At 39.1% G+C, this 24,213-nt stretch overlaps 1 protein-coding gene across 1 annotated transcript in view; it reads left to right on the top strand.

Moving 5' to 3' along the window:
- The window catches only part of IPO11 (importin 11), a 294,514-nt gene that overhangs the window by 118,650 nt on the left and 151,651 nt on the right, over window positions 1–24,213 (top strand). The window contains exons 20-22 of the mRNA XM_067568644.1: window positions 123–236; window positions 9,208–9,323; window positions 10,664–10,740. Of these exons, the coding sequence (XP_067424745.1) occupies window positions 123–236; window positions 9,208–9,323; window positions 10,664–10,740 (307 nt within the window). The remainder of the gene's footprint in view (window positions 1–122; window positions 237–9,207; window positions 9,324–10,663; window positions 10,741–24,213) is intronic.

Genomic DNA, 24,213 nt, shown 5'->3' with positions numbered 1-24,213 from the left:
GTTTGTGCAATTTTGTCTCAAAGGTAATGTGTAAAGTTTTTGGAGATTTAATAGCTTTTGTATAGTTTCACAATTAAGTAAAATGCCTTTTTTGGTTAAAAATATTGTCATTTTGACTATAGATACGACCGTATGTAGGATGTTTGGTTCAGTATTTACCTCTCCTTTGGAAACAAAGCGAAGAGCATAATATGCTGAGATGTGCCATCCTAACTACTCTAATTCATCTTGTTCAGGTAAAGTATCAAAATCTTCCTGATACTTTCTCATATTTTTATATTCTGTGTAATATTTCATGCTGGTAAAATGAAGATAGAATTTAGTTTTATAGAGTAGTATTTATTTTATTTTAGTTATACTTAAGTGCTTTACAATAGTGTATTAGAAACATAGTGCTATAACTGTGTAGGCAAGCATAGCAAGCATTATACACTCAACAGTTTTATCTACATTGTTTTGGCCATTAAAAGCTGCTGAATTTTGTTGTTGTTAAGTTATTCAAGTTAACGCTTCCTTTTGAAAAAATGTGGAATTATGCCTTTTTGGCTTCTTTGTGAAGTAATGAAGAATGCCTGAAAGTTTTAACAATTTGCTTTTTCTGGCTGCTGCTTCTTCTTCTTCCCTTAATCCAAGCTGTTTAGGTTGCATGTCTCTTCTTGAAAATACTGGAGATAGTTCAGAGTTGTCCACACGGCTCTTGGGCGTGGCCACATCACTTTCACCTTTGCACCACATTCTTTGCCTATTGAGGATGTATCCCTTCATTTACTCCTTATTTAGATCTCAGAGGATGGAGAGCTCTGGGGCTTGAGCCCTTGTCCAAGCCCTCTCACTCTAAAAGCTAAGATCCAAATCAGAGAAAGAAGAGTTTTTTCCCTCGAGTCATGTTTGACTCCATGAGGAAGATGTTAGCCACTGGCGAGAGAGAGAATAAGCAAACTAAAAGCAAAGGAAAAGATGTAATCAAATAGGAATGGGCAACTCCTGAGAAAATCAAGAGATTCTGGGCTGTGTCCTAGAGCACACAGATTTTCTTATTATCCTACCTTAGGTTGATGCAGCAGTGCTGTCCTTGATAAAGGGTTTATCTGTTGAATTTGCAGGTCAAGTTAAACAGTTAATTTTCTGTACAGCGGTGCTTGTCTTTTGCCAAAACAATCCACCTCTTTGAAATTGCATTAATTTTCTACAATTCTTAGCTTCAGTGTCCTTCCACTGTGGATAAACAGAATACAAACCTTTTTGCTTCTGGGGACTCCCAGCCCTATGATATTCAGTGCTGTTCACGCATATTTTTATTGGAAACATGATAGAAAGATAATGAGGGTGACTCCAGTTTCTTTAATCTTCATTTACTCAATTTCTCAGGAGTTCCCAACACATTCACTTTTTTCTTCCCATATAATAAATGAAAATGTACTTTATCATGTCCAATTTTTTCCTAGGTGTTTAATACAGCATATTCTTAGTTTTGAGAGGAATCAAAAAGCAAATGAGATGGTAGCTTTTGGAAAATCACACCTCAGACATCTTCATCTTTACACAATACCAAGCCAGCCCAAACAGAACCAAGTACTTTTTAAAAAATATATTTTTACCAGTTTTTAGACAATGAAAGACACATTACAATCCTAATTCAGAGTGGAGGGGAAGCTGTATATATGATAGTTGAAAATGTGCTCTATGTGCAGCTGTGGCATATAATAAAATAAAATAGGATTCATAAGGAATAACGTGGAGAATAATATGGAAAATGTTTTAATGCCATTATCTAAATCAGTGTTTTACTCTCACTGAGAATACTTCTTTCAATACAGGTCATTGATCTCAAAATGGAAATTCCAGAATTAGAGGGAGTGCAGAAATGATCAATGAGAATGAGTAGGGGCCTGGAAAAATTCATATGAAGAGAGATTGAAATTGAGCAGAGATTCATAGTATCTCAATACAGAAGAGGTACATAGTACCAGAGGACCTCCAAGTTCTTGAGGAACTTGTCTTTATTTTCAGTTGGGCTTAGCATACTTCCTACCTGTATAATGTTCCTGCATGGCCATACTGGAACCTGGGGGTCCTTAACATGAGCATCCTCCTCATGAATCACCTCATAATGAGATCTCTACTCTGAGGCACAGAACAGAATCAGCTCCTGATCCTCAGCCTTCAGGGGAAGTCTTTGAGAAGGAGGAACTCCAAAATGAGGACACTCAAGCCCCAGTTGGGTATTTCATCTTTGTTTCTGGAGGAGATGGTAACCTGTTTAGCACAGCCTCATCTGGATGACTATAAAAGTTTTCAGGACTTACTTAAGAAGGGTAGCAGAGTCACTCCAGATTCATAAGAATAGCCAAACTAGGTTAGACCAATAGTCCATCTAGCCTAGTATCCTACCTCTGACAGTAGCCAGTGCCAGATACTTCTGAGGGAACAAACAGAACTGGGCAGTTTTGAGTGATCCATCTCCTATTGTCCCTCCCAACTTCTGGAAGATGGCGGTTTAGGAACATTCAGAGTATGGGATTGTGTCCCTGATGATCTTAGTTAATAGCCATAGATGGATCTATCCTCCATGAACATATCTAATTCTTTTTTTAATTCAGTTATGCTTTTGGCCTTCACAACATCCCTTGATAATGAGTTTCACAGATTGTGACAGTGTGTTGTATGAAGTAGTACTTCCGTTTGTTTGTTTTAAACCTGCTACCTATCAGTTTTGTTGACCCCTGGTTCGTATGTTATGTGAAGGGGTAAATAACACTTCCCTATTTACTTTCTCTATATCATTCATAATTTTATAGATCTTATATCTACCCTTAGTCATCTCTTTTCTAAGCTGAACAGTACCAGTCTTTTTAATGTCTTCTTGTATGGAAGCTGTTTCATCCTAGTAATCGGTTTTGTTGCCCTTCTTTGCACCTTTTTTCAATTCTAATATACATTTTTTGAGATGGGGTGACCAGAACTGCATGCAGTATCAAAGGAGTGGGCATACCATGGATTTTTATAATGGCATTATGATATTTTCTGTTTTATTATCTCCCTTTCTTAATGGTTCCTAACATTCTGTTAGCTTTTTTTTTTTTTTTTGATTGTGCAGTGACAATCAGTGAATGTTTTCACAGAACTATTCCATGTGAGGAGGTAAAGGAGACCCCTCACAAGTTGTTGCACATCCTGTATACTTTGATGCCATGGAGAGTAGCTCTTCCCATTAATGAGGCTTTATTAGAACTAAAATATTTGGCAGACACCAGCAACTGAACTCCAAGTTCAAAAAAAGCAGGTAAAAGATACTAAATGCCATTTGTTCAGAATATCTTTGTTCATACCCGGTATCAGACTCTTTATTTGTTGCTTCTGCAAATGAGAAGAATAGACAACACCAACCCAAGATTATTCCATTTGAGGAAGAACTGAAATAATTAGATCTGTTTGGTCATAATTGTTATTCATCGGCAAGCTTACAATTTAGAATTTCCAACTATTATGCTCTGCATCCATGTTATTTTCTTAATTATAATTAAGTTCACGGATTTTGTTGATAAGTTGCTACAGAAACATAGGGAAGACTTCAAATTCCTAATTAATGAAGGACAGTTAGTTTGCAAGCAGCACTGGGAGCAACAGATGGTGACTTGTGATCTATGGCAGTATCTGTAGTATTGGGGCGATCTTCTTGGCTCCAGTTTCAGAATCCCAAGAACAGTGCAGTCAACAATGGAGGATCTATCCAGAGTTATAACAGTAAACATTAAAAATAGTTGGTCAAGACATACAATAAAACTTCATTTTTGAGATCTTATGTCAATCTCTATTTGATGTTAGGAGGAGACTCCCCCAGAGTGCAGATTACCTTACATCTGCCTGCTTTGAGGTTTCCTGCATCTTCCTCTGAAGCTTATGGTGCTGGTTACTTTTGGAGACAGAATAGTGGACTAGGGGGACCACAGGACTGATCCATTCTGGCAAGTCCTATGCTCCTGTGAAATATATTTTCATTTGTATACTAAGACTGTGCTTTCTAAATATATTTATTATTTCTGTGTAGCAGCTTTGACTTGTTTTTATTTGTTCAGGGTCTTTAAATAGAGAAGTCTTTCTCTCTGTTGCAGAGGCAGCTGTTATTTTTATGTTGAGATCCTGCCTGCTACATGAAACACTTTTCTTTTAAAGACCTCATTTTTGTTCTTTGCTGACATCCAAAGATACTTAAGATTGGGCACTTCTCCCTGTGTTCATTCTGTGGAAAGACAAAGTAGAAAGCATCTGCTCTAGAAATACATGCTTTACTCATTTTCTACCTCATTGGGAATTTGCTCAGAGGAATTACTGAGACTTTCCAAGAGACTACTATTTACCAGATGTCCTAATAAATATAACTCAGTACGTATCCCCAGGAGGTCAAAGCAGTTAACCTCTTGAAAAAGGAATCTAAAATAAAAGCAGCAAGTTATGAGAGTTGACAAACTCCCTATTCTCTTTTTTTCCATATATCAACTCCTAAAAAAACAAACACTAGTTAACAATATATGGACAAAGGAAAAGACTAAATACAGGACCGAAAAAGAAAATACAACATAATTCAGAACCAAAGTGGGGCCTGAGGTGTAAAAAGGGTTATCCCAATGATATCTTCAACGTAATTCAAAATCAGGCTTGAAGTCCAGAGTGGAACAAATAATAGGCACCAAAGTCTGTGGTGTGGAGGGAGAGTATTCTCTAAAAGGGTAATTCTCAGTGATGCAGGAGTAAAAGTCAGGGCTAGAAGTAGGCTTGAGAACGTGGCTGGATCCAATGCATAGGGCTGCAAATATATTTTATGGAGAAGTGCATTAATTCTTTAGCCATATAGTCTGTAAATAAGATGGGAATGAAAGGCTCCTGTCATACACATCATGAAGGATTAGGATGTTTTTTCTTTTTGTATCCACTCTTAATCTGGTCCTAGTAACTGCAGGTTAAAATAAACATTTTAACCAATTGTATTAGAAAATAATCTAGAAGTGATGTAGTCTTGGCCCAATTGAAATCAAGAGGAATTTTGACATTGACTTCAATGAGCTAAGATTTCTTTTACGGGATGGAATATATAAAGTGAATACTTGTTTGCTTTGCATACAGAAGTTTATAAATGAGAGCTTTTAAATACATTATATAGAAGAGTTAGTTAAGTTTTTTATAAAGCAGTTTTTTCAGCAAATATCTTCACAATTTTGCATTTTCTTTTTAAAATAGACATTTATAACTACCTCAAGATTTACTTTTGCCTTGCTTTCATTTTCTAAGGCAGCTACTAGGTTTTGCAGTTTGGGATATTAATAGTTTCATTATACATGATTTCATACCTCATGAAATGGAAAGAGAACACAATCTAGATGTAGGGCGCATGTAATGGTATGTTATATAATTTTAGAAATGTAACCAATATGGATCAAATAAGTGTCTTGGCATGGTAATGTAGGCTTGTCTTCACTGCATTCCTATGTAGCCTTTTTTAATTTAAATTGAATTTAGTGATTTTGTATGAAACTACAGTGGGTTCAGCTCCTGTTGCTACGGTGTCAAGCTCAACAGAGTGAAAATCACCTCTGTTTTTTTCTCAAATTCAAAATTCCAGGAACACATGAAGACCAAGGATAGTGACCACAGTCACAAGCACAAAGTCTTATCTGTACTACAAGTTTAGTTAAAGCAATAAGTAAAGTTACAATTACCTTTGCATATATAAATCATACAATAACCCATGCAATGACTAAGATTGTAGTCATATATGCATCCCCAAAGGAATTCTAGGGTCTGATGGATTTCTGAACAAATGATCACCGTTAGAGAGGTGGTTCCTGCTGGGTCTTCCTTGGGTTCTTCCCACTTTTACCCAACCAGGCAACCTCTTTTATATTATTGTTCTGACCACACCTAACACCTTATGCATATGCATCAGGGCTTCAACCCTTTTTTCCTTATCTGTACTTCCACACACCCTGACTATTGGGGTGCCTCATTTTTCATAAGTTGTCTTAGTTCCCCTTATTCTCATTAGCATCTACTTACAACATGTGTCCATAGTAACCTGCAGTGAGACCAGGATGCCCTATGATGTTACAATCAGATGTTCTGTGGTCTTGGACAATACATTGCAGTCTATTTTTCTATAACATCATGTATTGGCACATCTTTTACAGTAATTTTGTAACCCTACTGGCATTGGGTTATTCCTAGGTCCACCCACTCATGTCAAGCGTTCTTAAGCCTATGGCCTCATATGGCTTAGCTAAAATCTTACAGCCCTCAGCCTATAGGCCTTGCATTCCAGCCATGTTTTACTTATGTTCCTAATACAAATTCATCATTCCTAAATGCTTATCAATCTTATACTTCTATAATCCTACAATTTAAATTTATTTAGCCTACATTGATTATATATGAAATAGCATATGAGTTGACCATAACACTAAATAACACCATTTTATCATCCATTTATCATTAACTAATTGGCTACAGTTAGCTTGAGCTTTAACTTGAGTTTTGCCCTTAGCCTAACTCCTGTCGACACACAGAAATCTCTAATTTGAGTTAAATGGTGCTGTAAACTGAAACTAGCTGGCCTGTGGCGGATGGGTTGAAACTCGAATGCTGCTAATTGTCAAGCTAGTAATGCAGTGGGAATACAGGAGCTCAAGTTACAGCAGCTCAGCAACTGCTAGTCCAGTCGCTCTTTGCTGCTTATCAAATCCCTAGGTGTAGCTCCAATATTGTTTTGCAGTGTTGTCAGTCTCTCTAGAACTAGGCTAGCTCGAGTGGAGTAACTTGAATATACTAACTTGAGCTAACTGTTGCAAGAAGACAAGCTCATAGAGTATAAGATTCTTTTTAGTGTCCAGTGAACCTATGTACTCCTGAATGTTATTTAGCATTCAACTCTTGATGTTCAAGTGTGGTTTTCTAGGCAAAATGAGGTGTTTAAAAATCTTAAATGATTTCTAGGGGGCTCCCTTTTCAGAAGAAAATCCAGGGTGTTGACACCTCAAAGTAATTTCAGCAGGCAAAAATTCAGCTCTTATAGAGACAGAAGCACAGGTCATTGTCACTTGCTGCCTCTGGGTGGTCGTCTTCTGGAAAAAGATTATGAATGTTGACCATTGATGATGAAAAGATGATGAAAGTTAATCATTTATTTATACTTTGTCTTCTGTCTCTTAGCAAATTTTTGATCCATGACCATAGTTCGCCTCTCACTCCATTACCTAGTTTTTTTAGTAGCTTTTTATGATAGACTTTGTCAAAGGGCCATTTAAGGTCTGAATAGTCAGCTCATTTTCTTTTATCCACTACTTTGACACATTGAAAGAATTCTAATAGATTAGTTAGACATGATTTTCCTTTACAGAAACTATGCTAGTTAGACCCTATGATCTCATGATCTTTCATGTTTTATATTTGATTTTTAATGATACTTTAAACCAGTTTATCAGGTACAAATTTAAGATTTACTGGACTGTAATTTCCCAGATCACCCCTAGATTCTGATTTAATTATAGGTACAGCATTTGCTACTCTGGTGCAATAGGTGTTTTTAATGAGAGATTGTATATATTTGCTGGAAGTTCAGCCACTACGTACTTAAGCTCCTTCAAACTCTTGGATCTATACTCTCTGGGCTTCGTGATTTATTGCTTTTCAAAGTGTTGGTTTCTCCAACCATCTTTTCTTCTGACATCTCAATCTCTGATAGTACCTCATTTCTTTTATTGGAAAGGAGGAGATCCACAGTAGTTATCTCTCTAAACCTCCTTATAGTACAAGAAAGGAATTGTTGAGATGGAGTTAAGGTTGAAAGTACAACACAGTAATTTAGGATAAAATATGTTACAAGCCAAGGTATAATTATTACAGAAAGAAGCATTCACCCCGGAATTTCAGAGGTAAAATTTAAACATAAAATAAATCTGAACGTTAGGTTATGGAAATTCAGAGTTACTACACCAACATTCTTAACTCTGCTCAGTAGTGAAAATATACAATAACCATATTTATAATTAAGGCATGTTAGTGTGTGTAGTCCCAGATTAGAATAAACTGATTTTAAAGATGTGTTAGATTGTGTCTGTTGACTGTGCCCCATGTAGATGTCATTGTTTATAGGATTGATTCATTACTTAGAAAAATCGCTGTTGTTATAAATATGACTCCTTGTTAGAATAATTTATATTCTTCCTGTTCCAAGAATACTTCAAAAGCTTTAAAGTGTGATAAAATTTGCAAAGTAAATTTTGACACCTTTTCACTGCTTTAACTTTTTAATCCCCCTTTTCCATTAAGTATTGATAAGCTCCATTAGTGCTACTCTAAACTTTTTCTAGAGAAAGCACGATTGACATTGAAATGTTTTTAAAATGTGTATACTGTTTTTATAATCAGTTTTGCAAACTTTTCATAATTTTACTGTCTTCAAAATACGGTATTTGAAGAGGATCAGGACTGATATACTTATATTTATTTGCTGTATAAAATTGATATATTTTAGTGTGTATATTATTAGTCATATAATTCCAAAGTCTGGTTTGAGATCCTTCTTCTGCTGATGCTGCTCCGGCAAGCCCCAACGTCTGTCTTGGGCCCTGCCGCCTAAAAAGTGGTGATAGGTTCCTGACTCACATGCTTAACTGCAGCGGGATATATGTGTGCTAGGATCTACATGGGAGGTGCTGTGGAATCCCAGCCTTTCTTCTCCACCAGTACATTATTTTTTATTTTCTCGTATGTTCACCCCCAAGAGAACAGAACAGTCCATCTCCAGATATTGCTGCTTCTAAATCTGTGGGTCTAAAGACAAACCTCAATGAGTTTTCCCTCAGTAATGAAGGTCTAAATTGGTTTGCTTATATATCTATCATGGAAGACATTTTAAAATTTGTGGTTTTATGTATGTGTGCTCTAGCAATATATAGGTGCTTTTGTAATATGTTGCATAAAAATGTAGTGACTGTGTGTGCTAGGCTTATGGTTTTATTTTCAGTGCCAGTATACCAGATGTGTAGTTTGTTGTGTTCCATTGCTAACTGTAAAAATGAAAGCCAGCTGACCTCATTAGTGTAATGAGTAGTGGTAGAAAATAGGTGTATACCTATTCATATACCTTGAATTTTCTGTTTCAGGTAATATTTTTTAAAACTATGTTTTACGTTGTTTTATTTATTCATCCTGCAGGGATTAGGAGCAGACAGCAAGAACCTCTACCCCTTCCTACTTCCAATCATTCAGCTAAGTACGGATGTTTCCCAGCCTCCACATGTTTATCTTCTGGAAGATGGTTTGGAGTTATGGTAAGCGGAAGAACTTTGCTCAGCAGATATTTTTTATTTTCTCTTATTTTCCCCAAGAGAAGAGAACAGTTCACATTAACATTTTTATAATTATTACTAAACAATTTTTTGAGTTGCTTAAAAATATATGTGTAATATGCACCCTAAACTGACCACGTGGCAAGCGCAGATTTGGGATCAAGCAATCTGTGGGCTCTTGCTACTTTGACTAGTAGAGTAGATGCTAAGTTTTAAGGAATGAAATACAGAGTAAATAATTGTCAAGAACTCCTGCTGTCTGCTGAATAAATTAGTAAAGAATATATATATATATCCCTCAGTGACCGGGTGTAGTGGGAAGATTGAGTTGCTGATAATATTGGAGGTAGATAAAATTCTGATGATAGAAAATAGTGATTCAAGCTGAATTAATGCCCTCCTCTGTAGTGACAGTTTCCTTTGACGTAAATTGGCACAAACCACAGATACCAGTCTGTAAACAAGCTTTTTTAAATCCATAACAAACAGTAAGTTTAAAACAATTTTTATGGGAGTACTGGATGCAGTAATCTTGAATCAGTATGCTTGATGCTGTTTCTAAGTCAATGCCATAATACCCTTGCAGTTTACTAGTCCATTGGTCTTACATTTTATTGTAGTACCTAGTGATGGAAACAATCCAAAAGGTTTGACTGTTTGAACATGTAGTGTTTTTTTTTTTAAACTATGTGCTTGGTTTATGAACATAATTAGAATTTTATTGCTTTTCCAACCACAGGAATTTTAAATTGGAACATAGAATGATGAATGTAATCTGCCCTCACCTGATTGTCACCAATGCAGGATCTTACACCTCAGAGCAATGATATTTTGAGGGGGAAAAAAAAACATATCTGTAGCATGGGTTTCTTTAACTGGTGACTGTTTGAAATATCTCAGGGGTCTAGAATGCTAGTATGTTATTGTGATGCATGTAGCATGCAACTTTATCCACCTTACTTGCACTCTGCCCATTAATCCACCTCTCTAGTGGACTACTTTCAACATTCCAAACCTCTGAGCAGCTTCAAACAGCCATAATTTAAAAACAAAAAAAAAGAGGCATAAAAATATTTATTACTTTCCTCATTCTTCTGAGAAGACAGGACCAGCAAGTATTCAACAGAACAGCAGAGTGGGAAATACTGTTCTTGAAAGATAAGTGTTTCAAATAATTGTGGAATTCTTTGTTAGGAGAGATTTTATGTTGCTATTAGGGAATTGCAGTGTTTTTATACCTTTCAAAATTGTTCATTTTGACATTATTATTATGAAGAACAGGGAACTCTATATGAACAATGTTGTATTTAATCTACTCTTAGGTTAGTGACATTGGAGAATAGCCCATGTCTTACTCCTGAGCTACTACGAATCTTTCAGAACATGTCTGCCCTTCTTGGTGAGTATTAATGATATGGCTTCTATTTTCTCTAGTAACAAAGTTATTCATGTCCTATTAATAACACGACTAAGAAGTTAGGAGATATCAAAATTCTTACTATTCAAAGCACTTAAACAAGCTTTGACTGAATTACAGAATTTCCCATTTTCTTTCATCCTGATTGTGTTCAAAATAATCAACTTTGTGCTTTGTACTTCAAAAGGCAAAGAAACAAACTACAGATGATGCTTTTTATTAATGCACTGTTTCCTAGTTAAAGACAAAGGAGGACATTCTGGTCCAGTTGAAGTCAAGACTTGCCATTGACTTCAGTGGATCCAGAATTTCATCCAAAATATTTGCTTATTGGTAGGTTAATTTTGATAGGTATCTCTGCACAAGTCTCCGTTTATTCTCCATGGTGTAATCTTTATATATGAGGATAAATGTTCTTGGAGGCATATATGTAACAAAAGATCCAGTGGGTCTTATGTTTGGAGACTATATTATGTATACTCATACAGGCAGTGTGAGTGCTATTAAAAAGCAGAACTAACGGAAGTTGCTTAGCAGCTGACTGTTAATTGACAGAATTAATTTTGGAAATGTAATTCAGCTATATATAGTTTATTTGCTTACCCATTGTAAAAACATTCAACTCAGTTGGACTTCATCGTGTTCTATCGAGGCTCCACAGTCACTGATTTTATAGAAACCCCTCAAAGTTTAACACCAAATCAAATAATTACATTGTGTTTGTGTATAGGGAATAGTTGACTATTCTTCTTGCTAAATCAGATAATATGCCTACTTGCTATTCAGAAGAATATACAGAATTAGCGGTCCCATTCAAATAATTAACATTCAGATAGTAAGTTTTCAAATTATATAAATGTCTGGAAGTTATCTAATCAGGCAGTGACGAAACTAGATGGGATAGGTTTGTATGTGTGTCAATCAAATATAACATTGCTGAAAATTTATAGGATTCAATTCTTGGGAAATGGATTTACTTTATTTTGTATAACTCTTTGGATAATTTAAAAATACTGCAGTAATTTCTAAAGAGACAAGGTGGCTGAGGTATTATCTTTTATTGGACCAACTTATGTTGCTGAAAGAGACAAGCTTTCAAGCTTACACAGAGCTCTTCTTCAGGTATGGGAAACTTACTGAGGTCTGGTCTACACAGCAGACCTATATCGGTATAACTACATTGCTCAGGGTTGTGAAAAATCCACACCCCCGAGTGACATAGTTATATAGACCTAACCACCTATATAGATAGCGCTGTGTCAGCAGGAGAGCTTCTGCCACTGACATAGCTACTGACTCTTGGAGAGGTTGATTAACTTCACTGACGGGAGACCTCTCTTCTTTCGGTGTAGACTGTCTTTAATAAGGTGCTACAGCGGTGCAGCTGCACTGATGCAGCATTTTAAGTGTAGATTTGCCCTTAGGACTAGTCTACTCTTAAAACTTACAGCAGCACAGCTGTATCAGTACAACATGCTGCTGTAAGAGCACTTGCATAGCTGCATTATGTTGATGGGAGAGAGATCTCCTGTTGACATAATAAAACCACCTAAATAAGCGGCAGTAGCTATATAGTGTTGTCCACACAAGCACTTATGCCGGCAAAATTTATGTCACTCAGAGGGGTGTTTTTTCACTTCCCTGAGCTACAAAAGTTTTGCTGGCTTAAGTGCTAGTCTTAAAGTGTTAGGCTAAACATTTTGCATTTAGTTATAAGTGCTTAAGGTATATTTCAAGGGACCATTCAAGGTGAAGTGGCCCATTAACACCCCTCCAGTCAGAAGGAGAAAAGGAAAGGGGGGAAACAGCTGGGAGGGTTGGAGTTGTTAGTGGGTTTTAGATTGTAGTAATAAGCCATAAATCCAGTGTCTATATTCAATCCGTGATTTTTAGTGTCTAGCAAAATTATGAATTTAAGCTCCAAGGTTCGTCTTTTGAAAGTATTGTGCAGGTATCCTTTGAGGATGATAGAGTGATTGCTTTGTGAAAAGTGTTCACCTGCAGGTGATGTGGTGTTTTTCTCTTTTATCATTCTTCTGTGTGAGTTCATTTGAGAGCGTAGTGTTTGTCTAGTTTCACCCATCTAGTTGCTACTGGGGCATTGAATACACTGGATGAGGTACACCACATGTGATTGGCATGTGTAGGACCCATGAATCTTGAAAGATGTGTTTGGGGGGGGGATGTTGATAATTGTAGCAGTGGAGATGTCTGCAGATTTTGCATCTGTTGTTCTGGCAGGGTCGGGTGCTGCTATAAGTTGGTTTGTCCTTGTCTGTGGGGAGCTTGCTTCCATTCCTGAACTTGGAGAGCTGCGGGGTTGTTTGAAGGCCAGAAGAGGGGGTTCAGGAAAGATTTATTTCATTATAGGGTCCCCATCAAGTATGGGTTGTAGTTGTTTGATGATACTCCATATGGGTTCCACTGTTGGATGGTAGGTGACAACTAGGGGTATGCAGTTGGAGGGAGATTTTTATTTCTGTATTGGAGTAGGTTCTCTTGGGATGTTTGAGTGACCCATTCCATAATGTGATCTACTTCTCTGGTGGAATGTCCTTGTTTGGTGAAGGCAGTTTTGCATGTGTTACTGTAACACTGCATGCAGTTATTTGTGTTCTTCTTTGAGTGACTGTCCCTATGACTCCAAACACAGGTGTGCATTCACATCATGCACTGGGGCTGGAAGTTTTTTAGCAACAGTGTCCGTTGACCCACATGGTTGCCTTATGTTGCCACGTGCTCCATGTGCGGTTATAAGAGGCCATTCTGGGTGATGCACCCTCAGTTCCCTCCTAATACGGAGTCGGAATCCGCTCTTTGCATCCCTATGAGAATGACGGTCCATTGTAGGTGGATAATTAGTTTTGTTTCTTTTTTTTCTTCTTACTTCTGTAAATACATCAGTAAGTTAGTTAGTCTCTATAATAGCCCTTTATGGGGCCTCCCCTGACCCCTTCAGGTGATTATGCCCCATGTTCCAAGGTTCAAGAACTGTGCCTTGTGCCTTCGCTCATTCTCTGTGAGGATTGAGCACTTTGTATTCTCACTACCTGGATATCTGACTGCTGATGGCTCCATCCCTCACCAAGGCGGTGACAGCAGTTGCAACCTTTTGCTCGCTTCTCTCCTCCCTGTGCATGTGTGTCAATGAGGAGGAATCCGTGCTCCTCCTAACACAGATGATCGACTTCATTGCAGCACACCTGGACTCAGTCACTCATGACTCGTGACTTAACTGGTGGACCGATTTCTGCCAACATGCTCCGAGGCACCCCGTTCCCCATCCCCACCCCCTACTGCCACCCTCACCACAGACGCCTCCCTGGCGGGGAGGGGTTCATACTTGGCAGGCCGCTCAGCACAGGGGAGGTGGACTTCCAGAGAGGTGCTCATCTACATCAAAACACTGGAGTTGCATGCGGCCCACTGGGCCTGCCATGTATTCCTGTCTCTGCTCCATGAGTGGCACATCCTGATCCTCTCTGACAACACCACCTCCATGGCATACATAAACAGACAGGATGGCACCAGATCCGGTCACTCTGCACAGAGGCCATCTGTCTCTGGAACTGGCATCTCTGCCACAACTTTATGCCCCGTGCAGCGTACCTTCCAGGGAGCAGAACTCCCTAGTGGATGCACTCGGCAGGTCCTGGTACCTCAACCACAAGTGGGGTCTCCATCCCTTCACTCCATCTGCTGGGCTTGAAGCACCCCCTCTGGGACCTCTTGGCCACCCATGCAAACAGGAAGTTCCCCCTCTACTTCTCCGAGGAGCCAGGGGTCATGATTCCGAGGGTGACACCTTCCTTCTTCCATGGCGTGACAGCCTTCAGTACACCTTTCTCCCAGTATCCCTCAACTCCCAGGTTCTCGGCAAAATCCTCTGAGATCGGGCCAGGGTCATCCTGACAACCCTGTGCTGGCCTTGACTGTTCTAGTTTCCTGATCTACTCAGACTGTTGGCCTGCCCACCGATCAACCTCCCCACCCAGCCAGACCTTCTCACCCAGGACAATGGCAGGGTTCACCACCCCAACCCAGGCCCACGCCACTTGACAGCCCAGTTTTTAGATGGGACTCACACGTAGGCAATGCCCACTCATTGCCCATCTGCTGAATACTTACACACAGGAGGTAGGAGTCTATGAGGGCATGCTATGCTGCAAAATGGAAGTGCTTCATCTCCTGGGCACAACGCTACCACTTCCTCCTCCACGCTGTCTCCGTGCCCATCATCCTAGACTACCTTCTAGAGCCCAAGAACTCGGGCCTCATGCTCAGCTCGAGCCATGTCCATCTTTTGGCACTCAGTGCCTTTCTCCCTCATATGGATGACTAGTCAGCATTTACCCACCTTGCCACTACCCGGTTTCTGAGGGGCCTGAAAAACTGCTTCCCCCAGGTCCTTAACCGTTACTCCTATGAGACTTCAACCTCATGCTGTCTACCCTCACCCGGCCTCCATACGAACCCCTGGCCACATGGTTCCTTGCCCACCTGTCCATGAAGGTCCTCTTCCTGGTGGCCATCCCCTCTGCCGGCGGGTCAGCAAATTGGCAGCCATGATGGCTGACCGCTGCCATACACAGTTTTCCATAAAGACAAGTTCTCCCTGTGCCTTCACCCTAAGTTCCTCCCAAAAGTCGTCTCTGAGTTTTATCTCAATCAGTCTGTCCATCTCCCTATCCTCCATCCTAAATCACATGCCACTCTTGTGGACAGGACACTGCACTCCCTGGGCATCCACAGGGCACTGGCCTTCTACTTTGACAGGACTCGCGCCTCTCATGCCTCTCCATGCCTCTTCATAGCCATTGCAGAACAGTCAAGAGGGTAGGCCCTCTCCTTGCAGCACATATCCAATTGGATCTCTAAGTGCATTACAGAATGTTTTGTGTGCTCCAACGCCACACCAGCTGGGAGAATCATGTCACACTCCACGGGGTGGACATCCCCGGCACGAGATCTGCTGTGCAGCAACATGGTGCTCTATCCACACCTTCACAGTGCCCTGTGCCATCAACTAGTGGGCAGATGCCACCAGAAGCCTGCCATCCTACAGCAGGACTTACCCATCGTGACCTCGCACCCACCTCCAAGCTGATCACAGCTCCATACTCACCCATGTATGGAATACATATAGGGACCATCACTCGAAGAAGAAGAGGAGGTTACTTACCTGTAATTGGAGGTTCTTCAAGATGTGTGGTCCCTATTTGTATTCCAATACTCACCCACCTTCCCTTCGGCTGCAGATTCTCCATGCAGTGGTAAGGGTAAGTCAGAGGGCATGTTGTCCCGCTCATCCTTTTATAACCTTGCATGGAGCACATGGTGACGTAGGGTGGCCATGTGGGTCAACAGACACAGGAACTGAAAAACTTCCAGCTCTGGTGCATGGTATGCATGCACACCCACGGTTGGAATACAAATAGGGTCCATACATATTGAAGAATCTCCAGTTACAGGTAAGTAACCTCCTCTTATGGAAATATTTCTTTGCTTTCTTTTAATTATTTTGTGCACTTTTATGTGCTTTTTTAGGTTGATGAACTAATTGCTATAGCAAATGGATTTTTTCAGAGGAGAAGTTTTAAATCATAAAAGAAAGTGTAGACGTTAACATTTCTGTATTGGTCATGAACATTGATCATATTTTCTAAGATTAATTTCAGTAGTTCATATTTTATTATGAAGATTGAGAAGTGTTCCTCATAGTAGGCAGGCTTAACATGGTCCCTCTCCTATGCTCTTCCCTAGTATCTTAACACTAATGACCAAAATTGTGCTTCAAGGAAAAGTACTGCAGCTACAAAAACGCAATGTTTTGTAGATGGTTCAGTATTTAACTTCAGATTTACATGTCTGCCTTTGCAGTTGCTAGACACTTAATGTTGTTCAAAGGGTATAGAAGAAAGACTCTCTCTTTTTGGGTATAAATTTTCTATAGGAGTATAGCATTGTCCTAGTGGTCATGATTTTCACAGTTATCCTGTGTTGCCCTTCCACTTATCCTAAATTCAGAGATTACTTGTGGTTTCTTTAATCATGCATCTGTGTTAGATGGAAGGAAGTAACAGGCCTGGAATGGGCAGCAGTTGTTCTTGGTCTCTGAAAAATAGCATAATCTTATTCTGACTGACAAGGCTTCTTCGGGGCTAGCAAAAACTATGCCAGGTGTGCTGCAGGCAACTTGCTTGAAGGCCCAGGATAAAATCCAGACAGAGGAACTCTGAATGGCTTGTTCTTGCCTACAGTCTGGTGGTCTTGAAACAATCATGACCATTGTTTTTGGTGAAAGTAATCACTTCTCTGGAGAGAGAATGGGTTGACAATGTGGAGTAGGGTTTGAATTCATAGACTCATAGAGTTGGAAGGGACCTCAGGAGGTCATCTAGTCCAACCCCCTGCCCAAAGCGTGACTAACCTCAGTTAAATAATCCCAGCGAGGGTTTTGTCAAGCCGCAGTTTAAAAACCTCTAAAAATGGAGATTCCACCACCTCTTTAGGTAACCCATTCCAGTGCTTCACCACCCTCCTAGTGAAAAACGTTTTCCTAATGTCCAACCTAGATCTCCCCCGCTGCAATTTAAGACCGTTGCTCCTTGTTCTGTCATCTGCCACCACTGAGAACAGCCTAGCTCCATCCTCCCTGGAACCCCCTTTCGGGTGGTTAAAGGCTGCTCTCAAATCCCCCCTCCTTCTTCTCTTCTGCAGACTAAACAAGCCAGTTCCCTCAGCCTCTCCTCATAAGTCTTGTGCTCCAGCCCCCTAATCATTTTTGTTGCCCTCCGCTGGACTCTCTCCAACTTGTCCACATCCTTTTTGTAGTGGGGAGCCCAAAACTGGACACAATACTCCAAATGCGGCCTCACCAATGCCGAATAGAGGGGAATAATCACTTCACTCGATCTGCTGGCAATGCTCCTGTTAATGCAGCCCAATATGCTATTAGCCTTCTTGACAATCAGGGCACACTGCTGACTCATATCCAGCTGCTTATCCACTGTTACCCCCAGGTCCTTTTCTGCAGAACTGCTGCCTAGCTCATCGGTCCCCAGTCTGTAGCTGTGCATGGGATTCTTCTGTCCAAAGTGCAGGACTCTGCACTTGTCCTTGTTGAACCTCATCAGATTTCTTTTGGCCCAGTCCTCCAGCTTGTTTAGGTCCTTCTGTATCCTATCCCTACCTTCCAGGGTATCTACCACTCCCGGTAGCTTAGTGTCATCTGCAAACTTGCTGAGGGTGCAATCTACCCCATCCTCTAGATCATTAATGAAGGTGTTGAACAAAACCGGCCACAGCACTGACCCCCTGAATTTGAATCCTCCTTCTTAGGTTAAGGAAAGGATCAGGAATTTAGGGTGTTGGACAGAGAAGTTTCATTTGGATTCCACAAATTCTGTTTGGTCCTAAGTTCTAACATTTATTTCCTATAGGTTAGAGCAGTGTTTCTCAATTGGGAACACTGTTAGGGTTCTGCGAGAAAGTGACATCGCGCCACTGAGAGCAACTGTTTTCCGCGCCGCTGAGAGCAACTGTTCTCTGCGCTGCCGAAAAAGGGAAGATGTCCCAGATTTTTTGGCGGAGGGTATCGAGTATTAGTGTAATTTCCCCGTGGAGCCTAAAGGGTTCCGCGGGGAAATTTAATTGAGAAACGCTGGGTTAGAGCATTGAGATATGGCCTGTCCCTAAGCTTTTTTGTTCGAGGACCTTAGCTAAAAATGACTTCACCCCATGGTAAAAGTGCTCATGGATCTAGCCACTGTGTGTGCCCTATTAACTGTTGATCCAAAATCTGTCTGGTTATGTATACTGAGCTCATAATTGTAGAATTTCAACCTGTTAGAGATACTGTAGAAAAAGGTGGTGATGTCAGATTCCTCCTATATTTGATCTGTTGTAGTCTATGTCCCATTTGTTCACTGCTACTTGATGACATTACGCTAATTGAGCTACATAACCCTAGTTGTAAAATGGTATGGATGGGCAGGATTCATGTCATGATGTTGTATGCTTTGTGAAGAGGGTTGTCCACACACCTGTTACAGTTATAGAGTAGAGAAGATATGATATTGATCATTAGAAAGGGTTGTTCATACAGTGTAAGCTGCTGAGAATCTGAGGTGGGAGAGGCTGCATCCACCTCCCAGGATTATGCTGTATTTATTCTCAAGGACCTTAGAGACAGAAAATGTCCTGGTTTAAGCCCAGGATATCATCAAACATGTAGAATGTCACTGTGGATTGATCAGGAGTCTGTCTCTCTCACATGCACTTTTGGCTTCCAAACCAGAAGAGGTAACAGCTGTGACAAAGACATTCCCAGAGCTTGTTGTGATGGTTGTTATCCTCCTGCTCTTCTAGTGCTTCTGCCTGATATCATAATTTGCCTTGCCCTGAGGGAGATTCACAGTTTGTGGGACCAATTTTAGTAGCATTGATCATAATACACTTGGGTAATAAGGGTGGGAGAATCATAGAATCATGGTACCAGGAAGCATGGCTATAAAGACATGGGAAGAGTATCCTTAGATGGTTATGATCTCTTCTGTAAGAACTGCTTTGAGGTATTCAGTTAAAATATAGGGGTTTTTGTAGCAGTTTTCATTTGAAAGTAAAGGAAGTTGAAGTCCTCCAAGGTACAAGCAGTCATTGGTTAACAGAGGTACATGTGTATGCAGGGGGGTCATAGAGCTAGTAAACAAGAGATCGGGCAGGGGCGGAGAGTCTGTATGCCTGAAAAATTCAGGAATCTGAATGATGTAGAAGAGCCTCCCTTTTTGGTCTCTGAACGCAAGAGTAGATGGACTTGTCCACAGCAGGCACATTGAGAAGTATGTGTTGCTCTTTGTTGGAAGAATACGTGTATTGGGCAATTAAGCTGGGCAGAGGAAGAGATATGTATCACGCATAGGCAAGTGCAATAGATATGATTGCCAGTAGAGGCTGCAGTTAGTGCACTGTTGAGCTGGTGGATTGGAATGCTGCTGGGAGAAAAATTATTGCACTTCTGGCTGCAGCAATATCAAAAGAGGGGAGAGAGTAATTGCTTGGGTCAGGGAGAAGGGCGGTGGGAAAGAAAGGAGGAAAGATAGGACTTGCTTGCTGGAGTCTGGAAGGCCAAGCTTCTGGGGAGGCTATTGTCCCTGAGTTCACTCATTTCTCTTGGTGTGACAGGTAGGTGACTCCTTGTCTCTTTTTTTCCTTATCTTTTTTTCCCCCTTCACATCATCTTTTTTTCTTCTTTTCCTTTGCCTTTTCTGTTATTTTTGGAAGAATCAGAAACAGTGGAGGAAAGAGAGCTGCACCACATTCTCCATGCTTTTAGTCTGATGAGGTGAAAGACTGGTGAGAGCATGATGTAATGATTTCTATTTATAGGAAGATGAAGAGAAGACAGTGCCGTAGAATCAGTGATAAGTAATTTTCTCGTAGCAAAGGTTCAGCTGAGATTGATGTGATTTTACTGTTAAGCAGTACATCTGTGAGGCTTATGTTTATAGACAGAATGACACCAGATTTTGACTCCTGGTGATGGGGACAGACTTGGTTGTGTTTTGCCTCTGTGACTTCCATCATCTTATTCTTGTCACTGCTCTTGGGAAATATATTTGCCTATATTATAAAGTGTGGTGGATGTGGAATGAATAACTAAGATGACAAAATATCTCCTTGCCATGTGCTCACCTTGTTCTAGTGTATCTGCATTTTCATATGCCACATTGATAATAGGTTAGCAATGATTCTAATGTGTAACTCTTGAAATACTAGTAGCATTAGACTTTTAGTGCAAGTAACACTACTATTCATTTCCAATGGAACTGTGGTGACTTGCATTCTGTTCTCTGTAGGTTGTTATACCGGTTTGGGAGTTTGTGCCAGAGCACTGTCCCACAAGTGAAAAAAACTATTGGAGAGGTTATTGCTGATATTAGGTTTGGGAATCCAGAGGAAGTGATAAAGCTTTAGTATCTGGTAGCAAGGTATTGGGTCTAGAAGAGAAGAACCACACTGGACCCTTTTTCACATGCTGTTTAAGAAAGAGAGGTTTTACTGGGCTAATGGAAGTTCCTCTTTGTTGCTATAAATAGTGAGGGTCATTGTCTCTGATGATTAAACTTTGAAGTTCCACTCTTAAGATGAATGGGATGATCATACTTCTCTTAATGTCACCTATAGGAAAGATTTTGCATTTTTTCTGGGTTGCAGACTCAAGAAAACAAATGTGCATTTAGATTGTCATGAACTTCTTAACTATAAGTGTCCTTTGTCTTTTTTTCTTGAAATGAAAGTTTAGCTTTTAAACACTGAGAAACCTGTAGGAAGACCTGTTTCTGAGATCCTCTGCTTTCCTTGAGGAGCTGCCGGGAAGGGATGAGACAGAATTAAAAACAATTCATATTTCTTGCTTCTCCTCATGATATATTTGTATGTATGTCCATTTCTGTGTATTTATAACTTATAATGTGAGATAGTTTTCAGTATTCATTTCATGTAATTGCCATGAAAAAACAATTATAGGATTTTATATGGTTGTTGAATTGAATCAATCAGAAATGATTTCTGCACATGTTTCTTTGTATTAACAAAGAAAACAGCTTTGATAGAGAAGGATGACACACTGTTACAGTGAATATACTATCTTACTATATATTTGACAATAAAGACTGAAGTAATGAACAAGTAGGGCAAATGAACTATTTTTCTTGAAACTGCCAATTTTGAATGTGAAAGTGATGTTTCCCCCAACTTGTTTCCTTTTCTTCATTTTCAGATAAGTTCAAATGAAGAAAAGTTATTAATATTATTGTGACTTTTAGACCAACAATAGGACATATTATTTATATAGTGTCTAGGCAGATAAAAAGACAGTTATCCATCCTTAACAGCTTACAATCAAAATGAAGATAGATTTTTTCACTTTTGTTTCTTCCTTTGTGTTTCTATTTATGCCCTTATTAGTTTTAGATTATTAGATTTTTAGGTCCAAAAGGGACTCTTATGCTAGTATAGTCCAACCTCCTATGAAACACAGACAACAGAATTTCATTCAATGATTAGTGTGTCTGGTCGAACAACTTGTCGCTGAACTAGAGCATATCTTTTTGAAAGACTCAAAGTGAAGAAGAATTTACACATCCCTTAGTACTCTGTTCCAATGGTTAATTACCCTCACTGTTAAAAAATTGCATCTTATTTGTAGTTTGAACTTTGCTGACTTCAACTTGCAGCCTTTGCCTGCTATAAAAGTCCCCTAATATCAAATAACTTTTTTCTTTGTAGGTACGTTATACACAGACCATAATCAAATTGTCCCTTAATCGTCTCTTCAATAAGATAAATAAATTGAGTTCCATTTCTTTGCTATTGAATTAGGCATGTTTTCTAGACCACTAAATGTTGTAGCTCTGAACACTCTCCAATTTAGGTAATGCCCATTTTCTTTTTATCAGTTCATTTGTGGCCCATACCTGTTTCATTTTAAAACTTTTCCTGGTTTCCTTTCATTCTTATGTTGTTTTTTATATTTTTAGTTAATGTTCCTGTATTCTTATTGATCCACATATCAGTCCCATCTTTCCCTTCCTTATTAGCGCCATCTTCAGCTTTGGTCAGAGAACTTAGTACTTGTAACAGCTTCCTCAACTGAAACCGCAAATGAGATTCTCCTTTCCCTCAGTAGTGCCATGTCCATGTGATTACCAATAATTAAATTCAGAAAAACACTTTTCAGTGAAGATTTGCCCTGATGATAGCATCTTACCGCTGAGACTGCGATGGTAGTCCTTCAGTTCAGGTGGCTACTGCTGTGGTGCCTCGTAGGTGAGGTGGGGATATTAAGGTTTTTTGTATTTGTGTCTTTTACAGTGTCATGCAAAGTATGAGTGCTTAATAACTATTCTGTTTTATGTTCTTTTGCTGGGTGACTAAGTTATGTGTGCTACCAGATAACTGCCGTTCTCATAGTGGTGATTCTGTGATTCAAGTGGAGATGGGCATTCCAGTAAATAATCCTAATTCAGTTATTTGTAGCTTTGTTAAAAATTTTTTATCAATTTAACACTCAGATCATATTAACTCAGTCTCTGGTTGCCATGAACCTGGATTTTTATTCAATCCTTAGGGAAATGGTAATCATTTCATTTAAAGGAAAAGTGCCTCGGTACTGTAAAAAACATTTCAGTTATTCATTGCAACTAACTAATCCACATTTCCCCAAAAATATTTTAGGGACCATATAATTTTTTAAAAAAAATTAGGTCCAAAGTCTGAGCAAGCAATTTCATGTGTAGATCTGTATGTGCAGTTGACTAATTAAATAATTATTAATTGTGCATTCACTCACTTGACTTCCAAGCAAAAATGTAGTCATCCCATTGTAAAGCTATTTTTGCCAGTACAGATGGGCATCTTGTCAAATACAAATCTTCTTTCTTAACATCTGATGTAGATTAGGGCATAGAGAATGTAGCTCCATTTGAATGCATAACAAAGAATGAGAAATTTTAAAAAATGTTTTAATGTAAATTCCTTTTATAAATGTAGGATAACAGAAAAGTTAAATTTACCACAAAAATAATATAACTTTTAAAAGTTATTTTAAGTTAAGTCCTGCTTGTCAGGTATTGATTGTGGATATACCTGCTGGTATGTCCTGGTGGATATACCAAGACTATACTTGCTGGGAAGAGTTGATAAAATGGTCACTGTGCTAAATGGTCATGATAGATAATGGTAATTTTCACGATTTCTTTAAAAAACAAACAAGATATTGACGTAGTCTCAAGTTGTTTTTCTAAAAACTGCTTTGAAAATTACATTTAGTTAAAAATGTATAACTAATCTCTAGGTTTTCATTTAAATCAGAAACACAATGAAATTCAGAGGGGCTTACTTCTTATTTATCCTTTTTCATTTAGATATTACAAAGATCTGTAACTAGAATGTGGTCTTACATATCCTACACTGTGCTGCAATTTTAGAGCCTGCATACACTATATTACGTATATAACATACAATACAATTTATAAATTGATGTGTTGTAAAATTCTTGGTAATTCTGATTTTTCTGTTACAGGGTTTCTTTTTATCTTGAAATCTATTCATTTTCTCTTGTAATCTTGTGTTCAATGAGCTAAATATTTCCACTCACTATAATTAATCTGTTTTAGCTTCTGTTAGTTTAAAGAATTAATTTTATGGTTTTATGGATGACTTTTACAATTTTTTATGAGATGGCTTTTTGTACCCTGAAGATTAAGACTCAGTTCATACACTTAAGGTATAGCCAGCAGCCACATGACAGCAGTCTGTTATCTGTGCCTCTGGAACTGCTTAAATCAGTTGGAAATTCAAGGTTCATTTTATGCCCTGTTTGTCTTTCAGGTGTTTTCACTACATTATTGTGTGCTATCTGGCTTTTGGTAAAGCCCTTCTTGAAAATATGTA

This window comes from Emydura macquarii, unplaced genomic scaffold (genome assembly GCF_026122565.2).
Source record: "Emydura macquarii macquarii isolate MOO-44397 ecotype Brisbane River unplaced genomic scaffold, CSIRO-AGI_Emac_v2 contig_2897, whole genome shotgun sequence".
Classification (NCBI taxonomy): Eukaryota; Metazoa; Chordata; order Testudines; family Chelidae; genus Emydura; species Emydura macquarii.
The sequence above is the reverse complement of the archived record's forward strand: the minus strand, read 5'-3'. Positions and strand labels throughout refer to the sequence as shown.